The sequence below is a fragment of the Eublepharis macularius genome, chromosome 4, assembly GCF_028583425.1.
Source record: "Eublepharis macularius isolate TG4126 chromosome 4, MPM_Emac_v1.0, whole genome shotgun sequence".
NCBI classification, from domain to species: Eukaryota; Metazoa; Chordata; class Lepidosauria; order Squamata; family Eublepharidae; genus Eublepharis; species Eublepharis macularius.
Genome location: NC_072793.1, coordinates 88,802,736 through 88,818,263, shown reverse-complemented (window position 1 = coordinate 88,818,263; position 15,528 = coordinate 88,802,736). Strand labels below are relative to the sequence as shown.

Genomic DNA, 15,528 nt, shown 5'->3' with positions numbered 1-15,528 from the left:
TGCAGTTGATGGTTCTGTACAAAATGCTGTAAAAGAATTATGTGGGAATCTGGCACTGCATTTAACTCGGCATGGGAGCAATCCGCCCAAATGCTGTTGCTACATAATTTCCCTTCATTTTAGTAGGACTTGAATTTCTCCAGAAAAGCCTCTTGGAACAGAGGGAGACTGCTCAACAGCAGTGTTTGGATTTACTCCCCTTACACTTGGCTGGTGCTGTTAGTGCCTTTTATTAGTTTGCATCTGTAATCTCTGTTGGAATAGAAAGTGAAATGCTGGGTATTTATGTTCACTGATCTTAATGAATTAAACGACCTTTGCTGGCAAGTAGATAATATACAGAGATGCAGTGGGAGGCATAACTAAGTAATAATAATAATGGGAAAAGCCTAAACCATTGTTAGTGGAGAACAAAGGCTATCCCGCAGAGCATACTGCAGTTTATGTTGCATCCATGCTGACAAGAAGACAGTCTTTCTTAAATCAGATGGTTTAGTGCTCTGTTACATTATTGAAACATAGAAACCTTCTGCAGCTAGTTCCTGCTTGAGAGTAGTTATCTTTCAAAATATTTTTCAGTCTGTTCCTTTTTATCATTCTGTGTTGGCCTACAGAAATTACTTTTCAAATAAAATACAGGGCAAGTTAATACAGTTTTGTTGACTACTTTTAACCTTGCCTTTTTCTAGAAGCATAGGACAAATAATAATAATAATAACATTCGATTTATATACCGCCCTTCAGGACAACTTAATGCCCACTCAGAGCGGTTTACAAAGTGTTATTATTACCCCACAACAATCACCCTGTGAGGTGGGTGGGGCTAAGAGAGCTCAAGAGAACTGTGACTCGCCCAAGGTCACCCAGCTGGCTTTGTGGAGGAGTGGGGAATCAAACCCGGCTCTCCAGATTAGAGTCCCGTGCTCTTAACCACTACACCAAACTGGCTGTACACCACTACACCAAATGAAAATAACATTTTCATTTTCAAAGCAATATATAAATTCAAACATATCCCCTGCATGGGTCCATTGTGGACATATGCTCACATCTGGCAACCTATGAGAACAAGGGTCACTGATTTTTGTCTTGTCTTCCCTCCAACAGTACTTTTTGTGGTTCTGTGAAATTTGATTTCCATATGCAGGTTGTTTTCCACTAATGGATTGTTGTATCAACTCATAATGCTGGATCCTGGCAAGCTACTGTTTGCAAATCAGGAGTCAGGGTTGGAAACATGCATGCTCTTCATCTCTTGCTCCTACCTTTGTTGGCCTTAAGCAGAATTTGTGTTAGATATGTTCCAGACCTAACCAGACTTCCCACCTAGTCAGGGCTTGCAGACACTGATTAAAATGGGATTAGCAGTAATGATAGTTGTCACCAGTGTGTATATAATTCTAAGGTCAATAAGGGAAAGAGGGAGGACTTTGTGCCCTAGAGAAGAGAAAAGGAGAGCAAGAAGGCACCTATTCCGAGGCTGGTTTCTGATTTGCAGGGTACAGTTTGAAAGATGTCATTGTGGAGGTTGTACCAGAACAAATGTGTGTGAATATTGAATATGTTTGTGCATATCTCTTGTGTCATTTAATCCCCAAGTCATCAAAACCTGCTTATATAAAAGTATGTCTTCATTAATTCCAAAAAGTTTAGTGAACTTCATAGGAAAGAAATTCTAAAACTGGGGAATGTCACCAAGCACAGCCAGAGAAGAGACGGGCAGCAGGAAGGGGACTCACTGCATAGAGGGCACCATCAGTAGACTATCAGAGCTGCTATAAAGCACAGGGGATGAAGTAGTATGTAAACCCTGGCAGACAAAACCAGTTCCTGAGAAATCTAATTCCTGTCAGGAGGCAGGAATGTTGAAGCTGATAGCAGTTACTACTATCAGAGTAAAGATTATGAAGATATACCAAAATTAGATTCTTCTCAACTGCTTGTTGAGTTAGATGAGACGTTCTTGCTGTTGTTCAGATAGTTTTATATAGTCAGCCATACTAGTCAGCAGTGAAGTAGAAATGGAACCTGATCTCACTGAGCTGTGCCGGTCAGTCTTTGACATCTAACCCAACTGAATGTACCCAGCCTTGCAATACTGCCATGTATTGAAACTTGACAATTTATGAAAATGAAATTTAACCATGAAACAATTTCTGTTGCTCATCACAGTCATAGAAGGAATAGCTGTAAGCAGCCATTTTAAGCAACAACCTTCTTTCATAGCTGAAGAGGGTGAAGCTACTCTTCAGGCTAACATGAAGGCCTTCTTTCCAGCAGCAAATTGGTCATAAATTCAGGAAATTATTCCATTTGGTTGATGGTTATAAGGCTTTCCTGCTCATTTACGTGCATAACTCTTTAAAAACATAAAGCCTGAATCAGTGCTTGGTTAAAATTCCCTTTTTAGAAGCTAGTGTTCAACATGACTGTTTTTAACACTGGCATCTGTTAAGCTCTTTAAATCCTTCACCACTCTTTATTTTTGCAGTGATAGCGATGATGAAAAGAAATCTAGAAGAGGCAAATCTCCCAAAGGCGAATTTAAAGATGAAGAGGAGACAGTGACAACAAAACACATTCACATTACACAAGCTACAGAGACCACCACCACCAGACACAAACGCACAGCAAATCCTTCCAAAACCATTGACCTGGGAGCAGCTGCACATTACACAGGGGACAAAGGAAGTCCAGACCAGAATGCTGCAGCTCACACACCACAATCTACAGCAAAGGTAGGAGCACTGCAGAAAGCATGACTGTACAATTAAATTCACATTCACCATGATTAAAGATGTTGCCATTAAAAGAAGTACTGTTGATTTTTTTAGTGTCTTACAGGAATAATTCACTGACAGCAGCTATTATTTTTGAGGGATGGTAGAGAGATCAGGTCTACCGTCCATAGGAAATAATGGGCCGTTTAAAATTTAGAGGGAGGGACATTGCCAAACAGCTATATGGTGGGCCAGCTTCATCTCCCTCTCGACTTCTGAGAGGAAAACACATCCAAAATTCCAAGAGATCCATTTTTGTTTCTTCCAGAGTCTGAGAATGTTTTGTGTCATTTCAAATATCCCTGAACCCAACTCTAAACAGCTAATTTCTGGTTGATTTTTGGGCTCAGATATAGCCAAGTAAACACCTATAAAGGGGTTCTCTGCTTCCGATTCATGGAGTAAACATTCTGTGATCTGATTGAGATTTGTGCAATTGCTGCTTGCTCATCTTTACTACTGGGTAGGCAAGTGTCAGGGATGCCAGGAGCTTATCTTTAACAACTGCATTTGTTAAATGCACCGTACACCTTTCTGAAAAAGATTGTCTACCTGTGCTGATCAATGTCTAGAATTGATTACAGTAGTAACTTTTTATGTGCAGCTGCCCTGAAGTAATCCGAGAAGCTCTAGCTAGTACAGAGCTCTGCAGTCTGCATTTTAGTGAATATGGGAGGGAGGAACATATTGGACCTGTTCAGTTCAGTTGATGCAGGTTACAAATTACCTTCCAGGCTCATTTTAAGATTTCTGATATTGTCTTCAAAGACTTCCATAGCTTGCAATCAACATATCAGGCCAGCTGCTGTGTGTTTTGTGCAGGGCACTCCTTTCTCTTAAGTTCCCTTAATATGTGAGGTGAGGACTATTTTGCAATTGCTCCAGAACCATGGAATGATTTTTTTTCAATGAAGTTTTGTGTGATTTTTTTTTTTGAGAGGATGCAGAATCTTTCTTTTCCAAAAGATACATGGCTGCGGAGTGGGCATCTCAGCCTTGTGCTGCTGCTGCTGCTGATCACATTCTCTTTACGGATTATTTAATTTTCTCTTCATTCTGTTTTTGATTTTGTTGAAGTGACTGCAAGTTGGGGAAGGAAGTCAAATATTTTAAATAAGCACAGTAGTATTAGAGTATAGGAAACTCCTATAGCAGAATTACTCAAGGGCATATCTGTATTACTTCAAGTCCTTTGGTTGCTTGTATTCACATAAGTGATAGAATGTTGAATTATTTAGTTGAATGATTTTGCCAGAAGAATGCAAGATTGGATTTTCAGAGGATCAGTGCCCATTAGGCTGCAGATCAATTTAATGAATGGGTATTTGTGTGAAAGTTGATCAAGTGGCCTTGATCTCAGGCCTGTTGCCTGTTTTATTTTATAACTGCATATTCTAAGCACTTATTCCCAGTAAACTGGATAGTCCCACTAACAAAATGGAATTGTCTGTGGATAGGGTACAGGTTTTGATATCTTCGGGAAACTTCACAGTTATGAAGAAAGGTGTTCATTTGTAAACGCAAAGGGGAGGGGGCAAACTGAGGTGCTTGTTGTCTCATAGGAGCCACTGAATACTGAGCAATGTAGTGTTTAGTTAAAGTGTGTGGGGGGGATGGGGGGAGTGAGGGGATTTGCCTAATTTGGAGTAGATTAGGTACAGGGATTATGTTTAAAAGAGCCCCACCCCATTCTGGATGCTTTGAACTTTTTAAAAAGGCTGTGACCCCTAAAAGGGTCCTAGTTAAGAGGATTTTCAGGATCAGAGGGAAAAAGTGTTTCTTCCAATCCTAATTAATCTAAACCACCCCGACTTGTTCAGATGTTAAATCACTAATTGTTTATAGCATCCTGGAATGAAGGTAAAGTTTGAGTTGGAAGATGTGTGTTGTGGACTCACCAGCCCCAATCACCTTCTCCTTCCCAGTTTGTCCATACAGCACAGGAAGGGAGATCTAAGATTGTCTCTTCCTGTGCTGTACTGTTGAGGTTCAGCTCTAGATGATTAACCTCCTGCTTACCTAGCCTGAAGTTTTAGAAGTCGGGATGATTGAGCTATAGTAGCAGACTGCTATGGTTCAAGACCAGATGAGCATCTAGACCAGCAGCTTGGCAGCATTGCACTAATGTGCCACATGAGGAACTTCCATTTATTTCCTCTTCCTTGTTCCCCTGCAGTTCTTCTCAGACTCATTTTTTTTCCATAGGACACCAATTGAGGGTCCAGTTTTTGCATTTTAGGCAAAACAGGCTGTCATGCCTAGAAAGGTGCTTTGGTTCTGGTTTAAGTGATGTCAGCTGAGCTAGAAAAACTTGCCTGTGTGGGATTGTACATGCCCAGTAACTTGTTTATGCTGGGTCACATCACTTGTGTGTGGTTCATAGGTATCTGTAGTCTGTGCAGATGCTGTGATGGTATGCTAACCTTGTTTTCTCAGCTCCCAAATTTCCTTTAATCCAGATACACACAACTTGTGTTCTGCAATTTTTCTCTGCAACTCTTTCTGTTTTGATTGGTCTCAATTATTTTGCTAGTCCATCTAAGCGTGAAAGTCCTCAGTAAGTGCACTGGAGAGAACTTCTTCCTTAAAGGCAAATTAAGCAGACAAATTACTTGTTTTAATCAATAAAGTTGTAAATAAGCAGGTTTTCTGGAAACCCCTCAGGTGATGCATTGAGTTTATCATAAATGCTCTTGACATTGTGCCAAGGTTCATAGAATATTAAAAATGACATTATGCTCCAGGAAAAGTACTTCTCACATATGTTGCCATCATTTGTAAATTCATGCAAAAATCTAGGTTTAGTCAGTGATATTGAAGGATGCCATTACTGTATGGTGAACTGTGCGTATGTGTAAGAGAGAGTACATGTGTTTGAGAGAGACTGAATCTTTTTTTTTTTAATTTTTATTGGAATTAGAAATATTTTGTCATTTATAACAATCAAATTACTTTAATATTCCAGTTCTAACCCCCTCCCTTCCCCCCCCGTTTGTTGACTTCCAACAGTTTTCCAACCCTTTGTCTATTCTTCCCCTACTCATTTCAACTTATTTTGTCAATTAAACATATACTTTCACACTCTTCTAAGCTAGTCTATTATAACACAGTGCTAAGTCAATTTCCCTTCACTTATCAGCTAACTAATACATTCCTGGCATGTTATTCAATAGTAATAATACTGGTAATATTCTCAATATCCTGTACTCTAACTTATTCATTCTAATGTCATCAATATGGGACATATTGATGACATATCTCTCTCTCTCTCTTTGATTATTCTATAGAGAGAGACTGAATCCATGGATCATGTTAGTAAACACATCTCTTCCTTGTGACGTATAGGGGGCGGAATGAGTACCTTTAAGTTTATCGAAAAGATTGTTTACATTCTACAATCTGAGTTCTAGTTTTACAATTAAATTCTGCTCATTTCATAAAGCTGAAAAACAGCTTTAAATATAAGATGCACATTATCTCCATTATTGGATACAAGTCTGGCAGGACTGTGGTTCAGCCTTAACCATACATAAGCATTGAGAAACTGGGTTTGTTTGTTTTTTAAGTACGTATGTTCAGATTTGGGACGCTCAGTTCAGATCTCAGGTTGGCTCTGAAGTTCCACGGCCAAGAAATTTCCAAGAAATTGACTATAAGCAAAGGAACAAGACAAGGTTGCCCGTTGTCTCCACTGTTGTTCATTTTAGTATTGGAGATTCTGATGATACAAATACGACAAGACGAGGAAATTCGAGGAATAAAAATAAAGGACTATTCATACAAGGTCAGAGCATTTGCGGATGACATAATGTTAATTGTAGAGGACCCACTGGAGAACATGCCAAAAGTGATAGATAAGATCAAGGAGTTTGGAGATTTGGCAGGTTTCTTCATTAACAAAAAGAAGTCAAAGATACTATGCAAAAACATGACTAAGCAGAAACAACAATTGTTAATGGAAACAACGGATTGTGAAGTAACAAGTAAGGTGAAATATTTGGGAATTGAACTGACTGCAAAGAATATAGATTTGTTCAAGAATAATTATGAAAAATTGTGGATTCAGATTGAGAGAGATTTGATTAAATGGAATAGGCTCAACCTGTCATGGTTGGGTAGGATTGCAGCGGTTAAGATGAATGTGTTACCAAGAGTGATGTTTTTGCTACAGACAATACCAATCATCAGAGACTCTAAACAATTTGAAAAATGGCAGAGGAAAATATCAGATTTTGTATGGGCAGGCAAGAAGCCTCGAGTGAAAATGAAAGTTTTACAAGATGCAAAAGAAAGAGGCGGAATGCAACTGCCCAATCTGAGACTTTATCACGATGCAATCTGCCTAGTTTGGCTGAAAGAGTGGATGACATTAAAGAACAAGAAACTATTAGCCCTAGAGGGATATAAAAAAATATTTGGATGGCATGCATACCTATGGCATGACAAAGTAAAGGTCAACTCGATGTTCCTGCACCATTTTGTACGGAGAAGTCTATATATAATCTGGAAGAAGTACAGAATTTACCTACAAGAAGGAACTCCTTGGTGGGTGGTTCCATATGAGGTGATAGACCCGAGAGCTGTTGACAACGAACGACAATGTTTGACATACAAAGAAATAACTAAAATAGAAGCATCTAAACTTAGAATAAAGACGCAAGAGGAACTATCACCGAACTACGATTGGTTCCAGTATAGACAGATCAGAGATTTGTATAACTCGGACTCTGTAAAGGGAGGTATACGAATAGAGAATTCGGAACTAGAGCAGACCCTTTTTAAAGAGGACAAGAAAAGAATATCCAAGGTATACCAAGTACTGTTGAAATGGTATACTGAGGATGAGACAGTTAAAACACAAATGGTGAAATGGGCTATAAATTTTAATAAAGAGATAACAATGGAGGCATGGGAATACTTGTGGAAGACTACAATGAAGACAACGACATGTACAAATATTAAAGAGAATATTTACAAAATGATCTATCGTTGGTACATGACACCAAAGAAGATTGCGCTAGGGAACTTGAATACTTCTAATAAATGCTGGAAATGTAGGAAGCATGAGGGCTCCCTCTATCACATGTGGTGGTCGTGTGATGTAGCCAGGCAGTACTGGGGGGAAATAATAAGAGAAATGAGTGAAATTTTACAATTTCAAATAAATAAGAACCCAGAACTCCTGCTACTAAACTTGGGAATGGAGGGAATTCCAGCCCATCATAGGACGTTGATATTTTATATGACAGCAGCAGCTAGACTTTTGTATGCGCAAAAATGGAAAGTACAAGAAGTGCCAACTATTGAAGATTGGATTTACAAATTGCTGTACATGGCAGAAATGGACAAGATGACAAGAAAACTGAGAAATCTGGACTCAGGGCAGTTTAACACAGATTGGGAGAAGCTGAAACAATATCTGGAGAAGAAATGGGAGGTGGGAGGAAAACTGTGGCAGTTTGAGAACTACTGAAGTATAATAAAATGTAGAGGGGGGTGACTTTACCGGGGGGGGGAAGAGATAAATGTGAATTTATAAGCAGTTAGATTAATAGATTGATATATATATAGATATATATAGGTTAATAGATAGAATATTGATAGAAAATAATTAATGATAAGGTTTAAATATAAGTATTGAGTAACCAACAATATTTTCTTTCTTTGATAAGATTTGTATAATGCACCAAACTGAATGTACAGAAGAGTCAAATTGATTGACTATGTGATGAGTTATATAGAATTACCATAAAAAGATATAATGAGTAATATATAGAGAATAAGTCAAATTGTTTGATTTAAATGTAAGATTTTTATGGTTTATGATATATAGGTTTATGATATATAGAAATATTTAAAACTGGAAATGGGATAAATTGTTTATCCAAGATGGAAACAAAGACTTACAGTTTGGGTATATAACAAGAAAAGTAGTTAAGGATGTACTGCTTAGTATAATGGAGAATGTATATTTGTTTTAGATAGAGGAATTTAATAGAAGTAAGGGAAAAGGGACAAAGGGTGGGAAAGCTGTTGGAAGTCAACAAAAGGGGGGGAAAGGGAGGGGGTTAGAAATGAAAAATTTGGGGAAAATCGAATGTAATGTTAAAAATAACGGATTCTAACCCAATAAAAATTAAAAAAAAAAAAAATGAAGTTCCACGGCCCCTTAAAGAAATTAGTCTTTTCGGCAGCCCTCAGAAATAATCAGTGCAGAATAGAAGTGGTATGTACAGAATTAAAATTATTTCAATTAAAATTATTTTCAGTTATTTAAATATGTGTATTTAAAGTTGAATGTTCCACATTCATATAACCTCTAGGAAGAAATGTAAAATTTCTGGAAATTTTGAAACTAAAGGGAAAAGAGGGTATTTTCTTTCTGAGGGAAAAACAACTCTGAGGGAAACCTTTTACTAATATAACAATATTAAATGCATCATTTATAATGTCCTTATATAAAATTACACTATTTTGTCTAACTATCAAATTTTAAAGTAAAAATGCCTTTATTTTCTATAAGAAAAATTGTAAGTATACCCAGTACTTGAGAAAGAGTTGCAAACTGCTGCACACTATGCTATCATAAATATGTATAACAATTTTTGCCAGAGGTATGAAAAGTTGAAGGTAGAAAACAATTCTGTAGAAAGCAAAAGAAAGTGTATTATTTGGGCAGAAATACTGTCATAGGTAGCACTATGTTTTGGGTATTAAAATTTAATACATTATTTAAAAGTGCAGTGCCCTCCATGTTAGAAACATATTATAGTATATTGATTAAATCAATATTAATTAAATCAATATTAATTAAATAAATTTAAACAAAAATATTCTTGAAAATGTTTCCTCTTTCATTTTTAACATTGATAGTGTAAATTGATTTCCACATAGGCTATAACTATACTGAATAGCTGAAGTCTTATATATGCCAGGTAGATTCATAGACATATTTGTCTCTGTTCTAATTCAAATTTTCACTCACCCCAAACTGCCTGCATAGATAGATTTTCAATTTTTTTAAAAAATTTTGGGGGGCTCTAAGATGCTTTAACGTTCATAACTATATTTCTTAACCCTCTCACTTGTGCTTGTCTGTAGGTTCCTGGCAGCAAATCATCCAGTGACCTGGTTGATCTTTTGTTTGATGGTGCCGATCAATCAGTCTCAACAGGTAAATGACATTTCAGTCTGAGAAACTGCTTTAGCCACAAGCAGATTGAAAGATCAAAATGTTATAAAGCTAAGGAAAATTATATGAGTCATTTAAATACTGAGCTGTGGATATGTTCATAGAATCACAGGCAAATTACCACTTTATATAGATTAATAATTATAACACCTTAGAAAGATTCACAGCTAAGTCACTCTGTCAGGAAATGCAGTGACTAGAATGCATTCTTATTCATAATTAATTCTAAAAGGGTGTAATCCAGTCAGGTTTCAACACTTCTCATATTACGTGTTAAGAGAGAGGCAGTGTTAGAAATGGATGACTTCCATGTACAAGTCACATCTAATGTATATGGTGAAAATGAACTCAATGCTTATAATCTGTTTTATAGATCTTATGAACTATGAATGTCACCCTTTCCTCTTTTCTGGACCTGTGTCCAATTTTGAAAAAAATAAACCCAGGCTGGTGCTGGGACTGGGGCAGCCTTACGCCATGCAGCATGGAGCATAGCAATGAGGAAATGGAATTGGATAATATTACCTGTTTTCTTCTTGTGCCAGCCCTTCATTATCTTCCTGGCTCATTCTTCTTCGCTCTCAAAATAACCTTTAGCCCCGGAAAGAAGGTGCTAGAAAGCGCCCCATCTAGCAGCTACTGTTCTGAAGCCATGGATAAGCATCAGGGGACTAATACTGGAAACGGGTGGGGGGGGGGCAGGTGGAGGAAAGGGAAGAATATTAGGCTTGATCTTGTGCAACCAATTTTTGGCCTTTTGCACATTGCTAGATTCAAACCATAGTATTTTTTAAAAGCCTCTTATGGTGAAGGAGTGAGATAGACTCTAATACATTTTAAAAATACGTTTGTAAAATTTAGATCTGATTCTAGTCATCTACCAGTGAGAACCACCTGCTCTCAAATTATCTCATACTTGAATTGGATGCGGCTGGTTAAACATAGAGATTGAAAATCCAGAGATTTCATATCACAGGGCTGGCATGCCCCTCCTCTCAAAAAAAATTGGGGGACCCTCCAAGGTGCGATTCAAAGAACTGCAGTTGCAAAGAAAATCTGGCAACCCCACTACCACTGCCATCACACACACACAGTGAATGGAATCACTTTCATTTAGTGCACTGGTCTCTTTGGATCCAATGTAGAAACTATATCCCATCCTCTAATCAGTTCATTTACTAAGGGAGTTTCTTTTCCTATTAGGTTGAATAAATGGTCTTTTAGAGCTATGTTAAGGAAAATAAGAATTTTGTGTAATGCTTCAAGAATAGAACATGATGGCTGGCCTTAGATGTAAGATCCTTTCTCGCTGTTGTGAAACCTTTTCTGGATTTGCTGTTTGAATGGTGTCCATAATTTTCTTTCCCTGCTACAATGGAAATTAATGTTACCCCTTCTTTTTAACATCAGCCTTTAGGAGATCTCCTAGAGATGAGACATGCTACCAGCTGGCCATCACAAATAATGTCTCTGCTGCCCTAAGGAGGCAGATGGAATGAGTTGATTTATAACGACAGTTCTCACTTGGGAGTCTTTGAGGCCAGTTGATGTTGTGGAGATTAGCACTGTCCTTCATAAGCAGGTGCTTTTACTGACCATCCTGCTACTTAGTGCACAGGCTGTGCAAACACACTATTTGTGACATGCATAAAACAGTGAAAAATTCAAAACCAGAATTTGATCTCCCTTGCGAAATATATTGGCAGGGATATCATGTTCTCAAGAATCTTTGGAAGCAGTTGTCTAGCAGCTAGTCCATATCTATTATACGAAAACAGGAAGCATCTTTTTTTTCTTTTAGAAATGGTATTCTTTTAATAAAGTACCAGATGAATAGATTTAAGCAAACTATAGAATTGAGGAGGGGAGATTAGAATGGTGATCACCATTTAGACAATATTCAAAGTGCCCAGTATAATTATTCAATAGGACATTTATTCCAACTAATGTGATTGCTATGGTTATTAGATACTTGAACTGTAATAGGGAGAAGAAGAGGTACAGTGTTGAGATCAGGAGAAAAATGTAGGCTTCCTTTTAAAATGCATGTAACCAAAGGAATTCCTTTTTTTAATCCCATGGATATGCAGGAGAGGTATATCTAAGAATTAAGGCTGACTAACCACTGTGTACACTGTTGAAAAGTTGAATTAGTTTTATTGACTTCAGTATACCAGCTCTCTGACATTCCCAAAGACACATAGTTGTGACAACATGTGTAAAAAGTTCTGTGACTGTCTGCCTTTAGCAATGCCGTATGCTGGTCCTACTACTTTACCTGTAAGGTGAAAATCTGTTCTCAAAGATAGCTACCGAAACTTAGGTGTTGCTGTCCTCTTCAGGATCTCTGCCACTCAACAGGTTTGTGAAAGGTAGCTGTGGACCCACACCAGTGCATGACTTTAGGCTGACGGTAGCTATGTTGGCACTACTTTAGTAGTGTCACATTCAAAATTCCACGGCTTTGTAGATTTGCTTTTGTTTAGCTGTAGGTATGCCCCATATAGGTACAGCTATGCTGATCAAACAGCTGTGTCATAAACTTGAGTTAAGCAGGTGGTGCTTACTCTATGCAGTTCACAGATATGCGTTCAGAATGTACTCTTAAATTGGTTATTAGGTGTGCATGCTTATGTGTGCCATACAAAATAACGTTTATCTTCTGATTAGCAAAATGTATTGAATGCCCTGAAGTTATTTGGATAAATGAAGTGTAGCTGAGCTTTTTCATAAATCTTCAACACAACTCCCATAATGATTTAAAATCAATTCTAGTAAGTGCCCAATCTGTCTCTAATGCATGGTTTACAGAAGCATTCACCTTACAGAATAAGTGAGAGATCTTTACAGTTTTCTTATTAAGTGCATCCTGAAGGTAGATGCTGATGTCAGCATCTGAAATCTAAGCATGCTTTCTGAATATTGACTGAAATAAAATGGTATTAAAGTATGCATGTAGTTGAAGGGAACTTTCTTTTATTACTACTAGCCATTTATTAAAAAAGGAGATGGTTCTAGTTTAATTAACCCAGTTGAGAGCAGCAGATGGGGCACAATGTCTTGCAGTGATAAGACAATTCTGAAATGGCACCAGATGTTGGAAACTGTCCCTGGTGGTGTTTGAGTGCAACACAGATGTTACAGTCCCACCTGGCTAGTTTCTAAGCACTGCAGGCTAAGCAGCTGTGATGTAACCCATATAATGTACGCAAACACTAAAAGCAGAATAATTGAGCTGCTGCTACTCCTTGGAAGGATGTGACTACTTGGAGGTGAAATCTTTTAAGGACAAACTGTGGTAACTAAGCAAACTCTTTTTCATTCTTTCAGGAGAAGAATGACTTACCAGTACATTGCAGCTAGAAGACAACCAGACTAAAGAGAAACTGCTTCACACAAGACATTTCTCTCCATGTAGGAAAATCTATTTCTCTGTGTGAGAAGAAATGCACACACTGTGTTGTGTTAAATCAGCACAAATGTTTTCTGTGAACACTGTGGTCTAGGAGCCATTTGGTTTCCTGATAAAAGATAAGACACACTCACAGACTTTAAATAAAGTGTTCCTACTGTTCTTCCTACATGGAAATGGTCTCTTTTATAAGAAAGAATGTCATGTGTGAAACAGCACTCAGTTTAATCTGATAAATTTCTTTCATCAGAATTATGACCAAAATGGATTATATCAGGCATTTCTGTCGTGATTTATAAAATAGGCTGTAATGAAGGATAGTTAAAATTCTGTATTTTGATGTAAATAATTTATTGGTAGCATACGAATGCACATTGGGACTTTTGTGTTCTGCTTTAGAAAGAAAGCAGACTTATAAAAATTGAACACTAGTACAGGCTTTATAGTTTGAAATTATGAATCTGAAATCATTGGCACATCATTTATGCTTAAAGTCGCGCAAGAGTTATATATAAGACGACCTTTTAAATTTTTCATTGTACATGGTGTTGAAAGGATTCCTCCAGTATAAACCTCTTTTGTATGTTAAAGCTAGTTCTTTTTGGAATTGGTCTGATCTTTACTCTGTGGTATTTTTGCCAAGCCTCCATTGGCCATATAGCAGTTTTATGTTCTATGAAGCTTCATCGTCTTTATAAATTATTACTGAAATGGGTACATAAACCACTTGTTTGCACTGGTGTGCAAGTGATACGTTGGATGGAACAGTTCATCTACATTCCTCTTTAAAAAGGAGGAAACGACTAAGAAAGCAGGCTCAGGCTCAGAAATTTTAGATTTGATGGTGCTTAGTGTTCCCCTTACTTCGTGTACTCTCGCCTGCGCTTCCATATCAGATACTCATTTTCTTTCTCATACATCTGCTGAGATAATTGGATACCTTAGAGTATATCATCCATATGGCTTAACTATTAATTTTCATGATAATTTTTCAGTGCTGTATTAACATGTAAAAAACTCGCTGCAAAAACTGGTCAAAGAACAGCACAAGTATCTCCGTTTGCAGGATTTCCACAGGCTTTTGTCAGACAGCACAATAACACAGAAATGTAGCTTCTTTTGCATCAACACAGATGCTGAGAAATTTTCAGGGCACATGTACAAGTTGGTTGCTAGTTACACATACAATTAGTTCTAAGCTAGATGATAGCTTAATATGCAATCCACTAAGCTGTGCAAAGAACAGAAATCACACAGAAGTGCTTCATGGGTCATACCCTTTACCAAAACCGTATATTTTGGGTATTCTGACACTTGACATGCAAGAGATTTTAAATGTAAAATGTTGTTATACTACGTTGAGTAGTTTACAAGCTTATCTAAACTGTTTCTGTCAACTGTATCGAAGTAGTTCTTTCGGTTCCAGTAACAGCCTTTTAATTGCTTCTGGTTTTAGGTGGATCCGCTGACCCCTTTGGAGGGTTTGCTGACTTTAGCTCTGGAAGTTGTCCTCCATCACAAGGTACAAGGCTATTAGTGGCAAAACTCCTTTTGAGAGGATGGTATAAAAAGCTGTTTGGCATTTTGATCTTTCTTATTGTGATTGATCTTTTCCTCAGAACACTTTTTAAATGCCAGATTGTCATGTTGGTATGCCAGATAAGCTGTTGAGCTATTTTGGGGGTTTGATACAACAGCTATGGGTTTAGATACCAAGTTAACTACCAGGTAGTTATTTAGGATAAGATACTTTATTTGTTCTTTAATCTAGCCTTCCGTACTGTAGAACAGTGAACTATTAGTATAACAGCAACAATTCACAAAAACTTTTTGTAGTCAACGTCGTATATGGCAAAAAACCTATTTAGAAACATTTGTGTACATCACTGAGAAAAATGTATTTTTTGTATAGCAAAGGGGTGGTCATTTTGGATAAAAGCATATATGCAAGTTGTGAAATCCAGGCTCAACTATCCTTTGCTTAATTCATGCCCACTGTTTTGCTTCTCCTATCAAATAACTTCCATTCTGTTAGGTATGCAGAGAGACTTGGATGAACAAGTTAATAAATTTTAATCTAGCTGCTTTCCATTCTTACGTGTCCTGGATTTTTATGTATCGCTTAGCCCATTTGGAAATGTTAA

The 15,528-nt window shown here is 37.4% G+C and overlaps 1 protein-coding gene across 2 annotated transcripts in view; it reads left to right on the top strand.

Annotated features, from left to right (window-relative positions):
* Window positions 1–15,528, top strand: part of CLINT1 (clathrin interactor 1) — a 96,410-nt gene that overhangs the window by 62,756 nt on the left and 18,126 nt on the right. Inside the window, exons 7-9 of one of the 2 annotated variants that reach the window (XM_054978352.1) lie at window positions 2,492–2,738; window positions 9,882–9,954; window positions 14,841–14,906. In XM_054978352.1, the coding sequence (XP_054834327.1) occupies window positions 2,492–2,738; window positions 9,882–9,954; window positions 14,841–14,906 (386 nt within the window). The remainder of the gene's footprint in view (window positions 1–2,491; window positions 2,739–9,881; window positions 9,955–14,840; window positions 14,907–15,528) is intronic. The other variant, XM_054978353.1, reaches the window with a different exon arrangement.